At 38.5% G+C, this 13,613-nt stretch overlaps 1 protein-coding gene across 2 annotated transcripts in view; it reads right to left on the bottom strand.

Annotated features, from left to right (window-relative positions):
• Positions 1–13,613, bottom strand: part of LOC103456687 (cadherin-18) — a 125,628-nt gene that overhangs the window by 43,678 nt on the left and 68,337 nt on the right. For both annotated transcript variants that reach the window (XM_008396400.2, XM_017301987.1), the window contains exons 5-6: positions 2,587–2,754; positions 1,495–1,682 (exon numbers count right to left, since the gene is read on the bottom strand). In XM_008396400.2, coding sequence (XP_008394622.1) covers positions 1,495–1,682; positions 2,587–2,754 — 356 coding nt within the window. The remainder of the gene's footprint in view (positions 1–1,494; positions 1,683–2,586; positions 2,755–13,613) is intronic.

Below are 13,613 nucleotides of genomic sequence, written 5' to 3' on the forward strand. Positions count from 1 at the left end.
GGACATCGGTGTAAACTGGGCGCTCAAAAAGAAGCTGCGAGCGGCGTGGGGGCGATGGATGACAGACTGAACACACGTTTACTAAGATGGGGAGGCAGCGCCGGGCGAGTTGCGCCACCATGTGTGGATGGATGGTGGATGCCTGGGCTGATGTTTCTGCCTTAACTGATGTCCGAGCTTCGCAAAAGCCGCATCATTGCTGAACAGCCACCGGGAAACGAGACTGACTGACAATGATGAGAGGAAACCTGGCATGTTTGATGGTGAAATTGCCCAGCTGTTCAATTCAGATACAGAAGAGGAGTACTTTGATGGATTTGTGGAAGAAGAATGAAAAATAACGTGAGTGTATTGTTACATAGTCGAATAAAGTTCAACTAAACGTACTGTTTTGTTTCCGTTACCTTTATTTTTTGTTGTTGATCGTATGTTTTAGCATGCGTCTTATAATCCGGAAAATACAGTAGGTGCCTTATAAAGCATGTCGGATCCAAGAACATTTGATAAGCACAATATGAGGACCTCACCATGGAGACGATTCTTAACAAGGTGCTATTGGTCAAAACTAAATGGGAAAAAAAAAAAATTCATATTTCATATACCAAGAGCACCAGCTGGGAACATTCATTTCTCAGTAAAAATTGTCTGAAATTCTGAGAAATACTTTCTCCTTCAACATGACAAAACTGGTTTGGAAAACTGATGGACAGACAGATGGATTCAGAATACTGATCAGCCGGTGGTTGTGTGGCTTAGGGACAAAGCCACAGATGAATGGCTGAAATCTGGGAATATTTGAAAGCCCCTCTTAAAACGCTTCTGGCTATTTTAATAGTTTAAACACTAAACATCCCCCAGTAAGCATTAATACACTCTATGGAAACCATGTTAGCACTACTGCACAAGCTAAATTCTTGTTTTCTCAGATCCACTTAATCAGCAATAAATGCTCCTATGGAGTCAAGCAGCATTGGACCCAGGTATTTCATTTGAAAATGTTAGATATCCTGAATACAAAAAAATCCATAAATAGGTGACTCTACAAATACTGAACCACAAATAAACGGGGATCCGATGTACAAAATGAGCCAATTTAATCAAAATGTAAAAGTATATCTTTAAAAAAAAGTAACAAAAAATGCTACTTTCTTGTGGTCAAAAATCTTACACTGCAGAGTATTTAAGCAACTTTTCATTTCAGAAATCTGATTTCAATTTAAAATTTATTTGACCATCTAAGTACAAATAGCCACAGTACATTTTTATTAAATGTCAAACACTAAAAAAAAAGAACTCAAACTGTACATACAGCCTGTCCTAACACGATGGGAATGACTTTAAAGTCAGCAACAAAAAACAAGATACTGAAGGTTAAACTTTATGATCCCTTCAGGTATCCGTATCTCCATAAAAACTTCCTTTGATTTGATACCTGTAAACAAACCATTTCCTTCCCATGGACACCAGCCGTTTCCCTTAGTTTCGCTCGCTTACCTTTTTCAGGCTGATGATTCCCTCCTTTGTGTCTCTGTCTGTGGATATGGAGAACATGTTGGCGCCCTCTGAGTTGATGATGCTATAAGTAATGTCCGCGTTAACACCCAGGTCTTCATCGTTGGCTTTGATCTTCCCCACTGGTTTCCCAACTTGAGCTGATTCTGGGACATACAGCTGGTAATTTTCTGTGAATGAACATTGATTTGTATTCACTTAGAGAAAGAAAAAAATCAGAAATAATCTCCACTGCACCAAACAGTTGAATATCTGACTGTTTACCTAAAAGCTTGGCTAAGCAGTTTGACTCTGTCACTATTTGTTCCTGAGGGAATGTCATTAAAAATACTCTGCAGTGCTTCAATTGACGTTAAGTGCTAAACTGTGGTTGATAGCACTGCAATGAAGCAGATATTTATTCAGGGAAATGTTGATGGTTCTTTGCTGCAGAATAAATGGGGAGCTCGTTGCTGAAGGGCACTATTCTTGATGAGGCTCTGTCGTTACTTACATTTTTCATTATAATCGAGATAATTCAGCCTGGGAAACGGAGTGGTTTGAGCAATATTCATCTGGTTTTGCAAATTATAGAAAACAAAATAAATTTAGACTTCTGAGTTCAAAAATTTTGATAAATGACGATAAGAATTACTGACTGATATTATTAATTTATGTTCATGTTCTTTAGCAAAAAGCTGCTAGTCATTCTGACCCCATTACTGAAGCTTGTTTCTTGCTTAAATGCATTTTTAAACTTTGTATTTCAAAGGCAATCCTTTCATTTTTCACCAATGAAAGGATTGCACGGTTTGTAAAAATCCTTTTTAGGTTACAAAACTACACCAGGTAATTTTTGTTGAAAACTTCTTTCAGCTCAAGGCTGGAGATGTTTCAGAGCGGTGCCGTGCTCGGTTTGACAACAAGCATGGCTTTGAAAAATGATTTTAAGCAGGAAGGGAAAAGCAGAAAATACTTCAACTCAACCATAAGCTTCACATATCCAACCTAAATGGGACAATTTCTTCAAGTTTGGGAAGTCATGTGAGGGAAATCTGCTTTTTTTGTCGATAATTCCACTATTACGGTACTTACTTTGGGGAAACTTGGGTGGGTTGTCATTGACGTCTGTCAGGGTGACGTTGATGGTGGTGGAGCCAGAGAGCCCTCCAACTTGGCCTGCCATGTCTTTGGCTTGAATCACAACGGTGTAGTGTTCTTTGGCTTCTCTGTCCATTTTTGGTAAGGCGGTTCTGACAATTCCTGCAAATTTAATGCAAAAAAAAAGCAATTTGAGATGATAAAGATAATATGTGGAACCTCTGAACATTTATTTGTCGTTTTAAAATCGCAAGACCAATGCACCCCCATTCTGGTTCTTATGAAGGAGGTTAGAGCTTAAACTCTGTTTGTGTGATACCACAAGTATCCACGTAGGGCTGAAACGATTCCTCGAGTGATTCGAGTACCTCGATTATTAAAATTCCTCGAGGAAAATTGACCTGCCTCGAAGCTTCGTTAATTTATGTTTTATCATTTAGCGCACCGTGTTTCAGCCGGAACATTATTTGCGTTGCGCGGAGCTCTGACTTCCGCCTCTGAGTTGTTGACGGAAGCTACGTGTTAGCAGCATAACGTCCAATCTTCAAGTTCGGAGAAGATTTTACTGATTGGTGATAATTCCGGGTTTTCATCGTTTTTGTGGGACCAATAAACATCCTTAAAATGACCGGCGCGATGCCGGGAGTCCGGCAGCCTTTCTGCTCCGGAGCTGCTGGTTGAACGGCGGGAAGAAGCTGAGGAGGATTTCTACAGGTGAGCGGAGAGACTGAACACGGCGGGCGGCTGAGGGTTGATGCTTACAGGGTAAGAGCAGCTTTACGGACGAACCGCACAATAAACTTATATCATCCCGGTCTGAACAAACGGGAGGCGGAACATGGCTGGTCGATGAGTTTCTGAATGGAGGAGCCGTAAATATCCCGTATTGCTCCCCCAGTCTACAAAAAAGTAACTGGTAGGGAAGCTCAAATGTGGAAAAAATAGACTGATGTTGATATCCGATAGTAACACTGGTGTTATGGAAGATTTACCAATATTTTATTTCATAATTGTTTTTATCAGATTACTCGATTAATCGTAAGAAAAATCTATAGATTACTCGATTACTAAAATAATCGTTTACAACAGCCCTATATCCATGCACTACAGTCTGACTCCCATATAAACTCCCATTCAAAGGAAGAGAAAACCTGAGTCACTACAACAGTTGAGGAAGAAAAAATAACTTATTTGTAAATACAGTATCTGAGATCGACTGAAACCTCGTTTAACACACTTCCTTCCCACAAGGAAACAAAAAACTGACCCAAAAGATTCTGTAATAGAACAAAGTGGGACATGCTGTAGAGAGTCTAGGTTAAGTTAAAAGGTTCATTTTGGACTAATTACCATTCAGACTGAACACAGAATAAGATGGTTAAATGTCAGGGCTTTTTGCATTTTGCATGCATCTACACGTTTTGCAGTTTACATTTTCACAAACTTTGATTTTCGAATCATCAAATTTATTGAATAAGTTACTATACAGTGATTAACACTGTACTACTACTCAGAATATGACCAACACAAAATCTGGTAAAAGGTTATGTGTCTTCCCTTTACACTGCAGTGTAATGTCTCTTGCTTGTTTGCCGTTTCCTGTTTTCATCATGCAAATCACTTTAATTTGCTTTATTGAAATGTGCAATGCAAATAAAACCCCTTGTCTTTTGTAGAATTAAAACGTAGTAAAAACAGCAGCAGAGAAGTCCACGGTATTTCAGGAGAAGATTTTTGGTATATATAAAAAAAATAAAAACAAAATTCAAACTTTACATTCAAGTTTTAACGGAATGTTAATGGATCATTTATATACTAAAACTATCAAATAGACACTGGGTGTATCTTCTTCTATATTATTTTATTACCATAAAAGAATAATAAAATAATACATTTGTTAATATAAACTTCGCATTTTGTGAATATTATTGCTTGTAAGACAGATATTTCTTTCCTCCCAAATTTTCAGGTTTATTTCATGGTACTGAATGTAATAATGAGCCTCTTTCATCTTTAATTTTGCAGATCCTTGATCGCCTTTTCCTTCCGATTCTATTACATCTAAATCTTCAATCATATTATACTGTAACACCCTGAGGCACTTGCACTATCACATTTATTCATGGTGCAGAAAACACAGGATGCTCAGCCATGAACCTTCATAATATGATATACGATTGGATCTCTGAATAAAAGGAAACCGTCCCTGCGACACAGCAGGATCCTAAAACAAAAGATGAGTTTGCTCCCTGTGTTGACTTTTTAAAAAAGGGTTTAGTGGCACGAGTGGCCTCTATTTGCAGTAACCAGACAGGAAATGGGCAGAGATGCAACAGGATCTTATGAGGTCAATGTGTGCTACTTTATGTCTTCCAACAACTGTTAACAAGGGAATTTACAGCCTTGGCTTTTGCACAAAAAAACCACCACGTAGGATAAGAATCCATATGTTCACACTTGTTTTGTTATATATTGTGTTTTTGACTGGCGCCAGGACATTGTGGTCACTGCTGACCTTGTGTTTGCAATAGATTTAGAGATTATACAGGAACATTGAGACCTTGAGGTAAACAAAACATGGATACAATGACTAAATGGATGTTTAGGTGTAAAAAATATACAATCATTCTTTTTTATCGGTATGTGAGAAGAATTATCACAAACATTCTGTGACTCTATCTTGGTCCTAAGAATCCTGAAATATTGTGGTGATGTTTTTATGACTTTGTACTTTTGTGATTTTATGAAGTAAAACACTTTGAACTGCTTGGAACTTGAACGTGCTGCACAAATAAACTTGATTGATTGATTGATAGATTGATCTCGAGGTATAATATTTAAACTCAGAGCAGAAAACTGCAAAGGGATGTTATGACTGGTTCCCCAAAAGTAATGCATGGTCAGATGTTTCAAATAAAGTCCAGTTTGCAATTTCTTGAACTTTTTTCACATCTGCTGATGTTACAACCAAAAACCACACAGTTCAAATCCATCCATCCATCCATTTTCTTTCACCCTTGTCCCTCAGTGGGGTCAGGAGGGTTGCTGGGGCCCATCTCCAGCTAACGTTCCGGGCGAGAGGCGGGGTCACCTGGACAGGTCGCCAGTCTGTCGCAGGGCAACACAGAGACACACAGGACAAACAACCATGCACACACACTCTCACACCTAGGGGCAATTTAGACTGACCAATTAACCTGACAGTCATGTTTTTGGACTGTGGGAGGAAACCGGAGTACCCGGAGAAAACCCACCATGCACAGGGAGAACATGCAAACTCCATGCAGAAAGACCCCAGGCCGGGAATCGAACCCAGAACCTTCTTGCTGCAAGGCAACAGCTCTACCAACTGCGCCACTGTGCAGCCCACCACAGTTCGAATATTCTCTACATTTTGGTTCCACCCAACTCAACCACCTTTTCTCCACTCTAAGCTGGCTCTCAGAATGGCTTCAAGGCAAAGTTTAAATAAGATTTCTTAAGGATTTCTGCATGTAATAGTAACAGTAGAGCTTACAACTAGCCGCTGTCCGTCCTGAGCTGTAGATTACTTCAGGTCCTCCAGAGTTTTCATATTCAACTTGGCTTTTTTCTTTTTAACGCTGGTTTCAGAGGGCAGCCACATCTTAGTGGATCTGTAGTTGTGCCACAATCCTCACCAGTTTTGACAGTAGGTTTGATATATTTGAGAAATAAAGTTGGTTATTCATACCATTATTCACACCTGACACGATTTCTGCACTTGTATAATAATGTTGTTTAGTCAAAATAATACATTTTTGTGGTCTTGTTTAGGTCATAAACATTTACAGCATTTGCAATTATTCGCTTTTTTCCAATAAAATGAAAGTGCATCAAATTTATTAAGATGTCTTTGAAATACTCTGTCAAGCTAAAACTCAAACTATTTCATGGAGCTCTGTTTCAATCCAAGCAGCTTGAATTTCACCAAACCCCATTTAGCAGTTAATGGATTCAGTTTTATTATTTCCTGTACTTCACAAAAGAGCTAGACATTGGCGTGTTGCACAATAGATCATTTTCCTCTCTTGTGCTTTCAGGACTCTATAGACAGAAAGTAATCCTTTCGCCTCAGGCTGAATAATCATTAAAAGTGGGTCAAGAAGCCAGGCAGGCAGCAGTATTAAGATCTGGGGGATCTGAGGTTACTCATCATCTGTCACAGTGAGGCTGGCTGACGTCCAGGCCACTGATAGTAAACCTGGATTTACCAGGAGGTAATCAACAGAAAGGGCTAAACATAGGTGGTGGATGTAGGTCTGTCAAAACAGAAAACTTAGAAAGCTGTAATCAAGATTTCACCTGTCACATGAATTTGCAATTTTAATGTAACCTTTCAAATATAAACCTGTCAAGTTGAAGATATTCCAGCAAGCGAGCAGTAAACAGAATTTTCTGCTCTTGTATTGGTATGAATAAGGAACTCAGTGATTCATCCTCTTTATGATCGTTCCAGATACAATAAAAAGTGGGACTGGAGCTCAGCCGATGAAAAAGACAAGTTTTCAATGTAAAATGAGACAAAACACTCCATTCGTGAACTTCTACCTCAAGGCCACAAGTAAAACCAGAGGCTGCGTTGTGTAAAATAAAGAAATAATAGGTTGAGCCACTTTCGATCTTAATAAAGTCCATGGAACTGTATGGTGGCAGTTCATTCTCAAGTACCACTCTCAGTAGTAACAACTGCTTTAACAGTGTCGTTCTGTGCATATTACCTCCGCTTGAGAAGATGTAGCAATAAGTAGGGCAGCAAAGGAAGTTGCTTTTATTTCAAGGCATGTGACAGAATTTAATTTACTTTGGCTTACAAGGAGAATCCTCACTAAAGAAGGTTGATATCATGTCCATCATCATCCATTTTTGTAGTCAACTGCAGATATATTTTACTTTCTGATTTACACTGCAAGACAAACACAAACTTACCAAACATTTAGGTCAAGCTTACAAACAGAGACCAGGAAACTAAAGAGACTGAAAGAAAAAAAACTTGAGATTTCCAAATCAGACATCCTAATTTTTACAGCTACGCCCTAAAATTCTGTTAATGAACAACATAAAGGATCCAAGACAAGAGGCAGCCATGGAAAACGCTCCATCCAGAGAGGATCTTAAATCTGAGCTTAAACCTGAGCTGAGGATAAAACTTTTTTATGCTTCTTTTTCATCATGTTCCCAGAACATAACAAAAATGGCGTCGTACCCTCCAAGATGTGGACATAGACTGCAAAAACGTAACATTTTACCAACTAATGTTGGTCTAATTTCAAGTAAAGATATCAGAGTACATTTAAAATAAAACAAAACTAACTTAAAAGTAACTTTTCAACCAGATATAGGAGCTAATTGTAAGTCAATAATTCCTTAATATTGATGAAAAATTATGATTCCATTGGCTTATAGAAGGAACGTCTGAAAACAAAACGCATCTTTTAACGACACACAAAGAAACTACATGTTCTAAAAAGCAAATTATTACTGCTGGAGTTGGTAAAGTTCAATAAAGTGAAAAGACATCATGAAATTCTCTCATACGTTCAAGACTTTGATAAACTGCAGAGCCTGGCAGACTGAAAGGGTAATGGCTTCTAAGAAAAAAGAAAAGATGCAATGCTTTATATAATACAATGCAGTTTTTCCAACTCCCACAGGGAATGAAAATACATGTTCAACTAAACATTTTCAAGACTCACAACCCGAGTAGCTTATTGTCGTCAAAGTGTTCTGCTGAAATGCCAGGTCTCAGCAGGGATCTGCTGCTGTTCTTTGTTCCAAAAACTAATCAAAGTGCTGCTAACAACTTTAATGTAATGATACAAGCCCTGCAAACTGCACTGAGTCCCTTGTTATTACCCTCAGCCTTAGCAACACTTGACCTTAAGTCCTTGAGACACATAACTTGGAAAGTGGTCAAACTTTTTGAGTAAAATCCACACCAAGACGGACGACCTGACCTTTCAAATTTCATATTACCTCTTTGTTCATAAAGGTGTGACATTCCTGAACAATATTTCACAGCTGGAACCAAACCAATGCGCACATACAAAAAATTTTTATGAGATTTTCTTTCTGTGGCTATGAGAATTTTGCTTTTATCCACCAGCAGGGAGAATGACCAACTGTGAGTCACACAAAGTAAAACAAATAGTCTTTCACAAAGGTTTTCACACCTTTAAACCTTTTCAGACTTTTTTTCCATATTGAATCCCAAAATGTACATTCAAGATCTAGAAGATCAGCATCAAGAAGGTCAAGCAGCACAGCAGGTCAGGGAGAAAGATGTGGAGACGCTCGAATTAGAGATGGTTTTTAAAACAACATCAGAGTCCACTGACGGGACGTTTAAGGGTTTTTGGTTAGGAGAAAAACATTGCGAGAAGAAAACACCACAAGCTAAAAATGTGGAAAAGGTTTCTCTCATTAGATGAGACTCAAATCTACCTTTTTTGGTTTGTGTGGTGGATAATAAAAAAACTAAAAAATACTACGAGGTGGTCATATTATATTCTTTCACATATATGATTATAACATTGGCAACACTCTCTGTGACCTTTAATATGTTTGGTACAAACACTACGATAATCCACTGCAGTTAAATTAAATGCAACATTCTGGATGTAATAAAGTATATCATATTTTTTACCGTGCAATATTACTATTGTATTCAACGATCTGAAGTGTTTTTATCTGGTTTCTAGTGCAAATATCTTAATACACTAGAAATAAGACAAAACTAACTTACAGGAAACTTCAGCTAGATGTAGGAGCTCATTTTAAATCATTTTCATTAAATACATTAAGATATTTTCCCATTTTACAAGTGAGATATTCTGCCAGTGGAGCTTTTCATCAATATGTAAGAAATATTGACTTGTAAGACAGCTAATGAACCAAAAATACTTGATAAGATTTTGTGTTTTTGCAGCGTAAGCAGATAATTCAGGCTCCAGACCTGAAAGGACCTGTAGCTGTAATGGTTGTGTAAAGTATTGACTCAGGGGTCTGAATACAAAAGCACATTTCACACTTTAGAAACGATTGATTGGTGTTGGTGTGTCACAGAAAATGAAAAATGACACTGAAGTTCAAGGGGTTTGAATACTTTTAACACTGTAAAAATGCCATCAAGGTTTGGTTGCAAAGTTTTCTCTGCAGCCTCTTCATTCGTAAATCAAATTATCTTCCAACACTGAAAAAGTCACTGGGGCATTCTTAGGAAGGAAGCAGGAAACACACATCAGTGTTCTGACACAAAGATCAGACCTCTGATCTCTCTTCCCAGCTCAGCTCTGAGCCGCATCGCCTCAGACCGTCTCTCCTAAATCTCTACGGTGCCCGAACGTTAATTCAGAAAATAATTGAGGAAGAGACGACTTCCATGAACCTGGCCTCATCTGACACGGTGAGGCGGTTAGCCTTTTCCTCAACCTCCTCAGTCTATTATAGTCGATACTATCGCACTATCCACCTCTTTGTCTGGCGGGAAACTTCTAAAGGAGAACAATCTCCCAAGTGAACAAAAAGGATTATAGGAGATTACTAAAGCACTCTTCAATCTCCAGCTCTAGGAATCTTGGTGTTTTGGCTCATCTAATACAGTCTTCATGCGAGTACAGTTGGAGTTTGAGGGGAAAAATGTTGGATGAAAGCAGTAGCTGAATTTAAGAAGTCATGAGAGCACTCTCCTCCTTTACAGGTACAATAAAGACATTTTTTATACAGTTATTATATAAATAGAAAGCCAGAAGAAGAGAGAGTCTCTGGAGATTTATTCCTCTTTTTTGGGCTTTTACCTCACACTTGGATGTTTAAAATAGAATAGATTAGAATATTGATCTCCAAGATTAAATAATTTACTAGTTAACAATCTAGGTGTTAATACAAATATAATAAGCAATAACCTCCAAGAAAGCTTCACAGCCAAACCGAATGCAAGGATATTACTGTGAGAAGTGTGTGGAAGAAAACCCAAAATGTTTGACATGTTGAAGGCAATTCTACCAAATACTGACTGATTAAACTTCAGACGGCGAGGAAAAAAGGTGTGTTGTTCTATTGGGTTTATGCAAACTTATGGTTTCAACTGCGGATGATGTGCAATCTTAATGCCTTTTAATCCCTTTAAGCAATTCTAGAAAATAAAAGAAACAAATTCCTCCGCAGCTTTGTAAAAGACGCATAGCTGGTTACTGTAAACACTTAAAGTTTTGCTTCTGCTGTCAAGAGAGGTACAGTTAGTTTCTGGTTTTAAGGGACAATTCAGCTTTCAAATCAAGCCAGGTTGATTAGGATTACTTTTATTCCTTTTATAATTTGAAAGTGCTGATGTGATTAAAATTTTAAAACAAAATAAACCTGTAAGGGGTAAAATATATATTTTTTTTATCAGTAATAAGTCTTGGAAGGAACTGCTTGGACTACATCACCAATGATTGGCGTCGGGAAAGATTTTCGTTGATTTAACCAGAGCAAACGCTTAATCCACTAAGTGCAGAAACATCCTGATCTGTGTCAGCTCCTTCAATAAACTCAAACACTCACAAATCCCAGATCAGCAGTGAAATTAGCCTATTTAGGATTCAAAGGGGACTCTGGGCTTGGGTAATGTAGATAGTCTTTGCATGCGCGTGTGTGTGATGGAGTACAGATGTGAAGCGCGGTTAAGAGGTATTCGAGCGTGAGTCTTGAGAGGAACAGCCTTGATGTCTCGGCGGGTAAGTGACAGATGCACAGCGGTGAAGGGGAAGACAGGAGTTATGACCAAACTATAAAAAGGATGAATGCAGCACCACGTCTCAGATGTGCTTTCAGCTGAGATATAGAAAGTGCTTTACCAAATTCCGCTGGCTTGCAGTTTTGAGATTTGCAAACCATGTAATCAAGTAAATCCTCTGCAGTGAATGTTGTTGAACACAGTTTGAATGTCACTAATCTTGATACAACAGCCCGGTTATATTTGCAAATACAATATTTCCTCTGGACTGGTTTGCATTCACTGCTCCTCACTAATTCTCTGCTCTCCTTGTGCGTCGCCTTGAGCCTCAACATGTACTGCAGGCGGCAAGTTTATGGATCTTCATCCAAAATGATGATTTTTAGCCGTTTTTCAAAAACACCCTGACTGAATATGCAAAGAAGCCAAACTTTTACCAAGTACTGGTCTAGTTTCTTGAGCAAATATCTTAGTGCATTTGAAATAAGGCAACTTGAAAGAAACTTTTAAGCAAGAAATAGGAGTTTGTTTTAAGTCAGCAATTCCCTAATGTTATTGAAAAACAGATTATTTCACCTGAACATGGAAAAAATGGCTTTTTAAAAGTGGAACAATCTGCTAGAGAAACTAGCAACTTTTCATCAATATTGAGGAACTAATGACTTAAAACATGTTGCTGAAAAGTTACATGTAAGTCAGTTTAGTCTTATTTCAAGTGTACTAAGATATTTACACTAGAAACTGGACCAAATACTGAGTAATATTTGGTGTTTTTTCCAGAACTGAAGCACCAAATGAAGTAAACAAAATGATTTGATTTACTTTATAATGATGATTCCTAAGGAAAACAAACAACAATCCCTGCAATGCCAGCCAATAGCATGTCAAGTAGCATTTATTTCACCTTTTTATTCCACCATCACAAGCTGCATTTTCTTCTGAATATTCTAGATATGCTAAAGAGAATTTAAAAAATCAACACATTTTCAGTGAATAATTTGTTGTTACTTTCCACAGAGAAATCAAATTGTTGAATAGGTTGGTACTTGCTGTATGACAAAACAATTCAACTTATGTTTTATCACACTACAGAATTTTTAAAAATTTTTATTCAGGGCTTTCTCTATAAATTTGTTGTAGGAGTTTTTTTTTTGTTGCTTTTTGAGCAATGGCCACATCCTGTGTGGGACCGCCTTCCCAGCTCCAGGGTTTCCACACGAGTTGTTCTGAGGTTGAAATGCACACTTTGCTCATCTCTGAAACAAAAATATGTTCCTGATTATGGATTATCATACTCCCATTAGGCTTTTGGAAAACAACTGGAGGATCGGCTTGGTTCTCTTCCTGACATGTTGACTGATGATGTCACACAATGAATGTTTATTTGGGACGTTTCCTTAAAGCATATCCAAAAATGTTAGATTTTTCATACACTGTAAGCTAACATGTGGTTTCAAATGTAGTTCAGGCAGCCAAACAGAGACACTGGAAGCTTTAATGGTGACGTCTGAAACTGTTCATTAACACTGACTGAAGGAGTCCAGTTCCCTGCTCTGCTGTGACCTCTGCCTCGCCCACTTTTCTCTTCCCCAGTCGGGTTTTTGGGAATCTTTCTCGAATGCAAATCAGCATGTGCAAACCAACGTTCAGGACCGCTGCCTTCGCTCGCACCACATCCTGCCTACCAGCATGACTGATTGGACCCGAGTCACAGTACCGGGCTCTAATCAGGCGCCAACAATCAGCTGCACCTGCTGCAGAGAAGTGCAGCTAATCTGTCCGTCAGGGTGGCTGTGGTTTCATGTGAGCAGGTTGCCATCATGGCTCCCGGTGTTTCATGTTGACTCGCTGGTGATTACAAGTCACCAGTTTGGCCAGTTATAGCGACTGGTTTTTGTTTTTATTTTTCTGTGAATTTAGCTGCAGCCGTCTGAAGCGCAGTGCTGACACACTGCATTTCCACGTTTGTGCAAATCGGTGTGTTTCCTGAGTGAGCTTTTTTAGGTGTTGGGACACCAGATTTATGCTGGGACTGCAGAAAAGACCAAATCCTGTTCAGTCCCCTGTTCTAATGCAGATGATGGTGTTTGGTCAAGCTGCAAGGCTGACTCTCCCTGAAGCAGTTTAACATCTTCAAGCACTTTACATGTTTATTCATTAGAAGGGGAGAAAGAAAGGTTTAAAACTGCACCAGCGTTTTGTCAATAGTAGGCCTCTTTTAGGACAAATTTCCTCTTTTTGAACAGGTGAGGCCCTCCTTTTCGTATAAAAAGTACTTTCATAACTA

Source organism: Poecilia reticulata, linkage group LG20, assembly GCF_000633615.1.
Source record: "Poecilia reticulata strain Guanapo linkage group LG20, Guppy_female_1.0+MT, whole genome shotgun sequence".
NCBI lineage: Eukaryota > Metazoa > Chordata > Actinopteri > Cyprinodontiformes > Poeciliidae > Poecilia > Poecilia reticulata.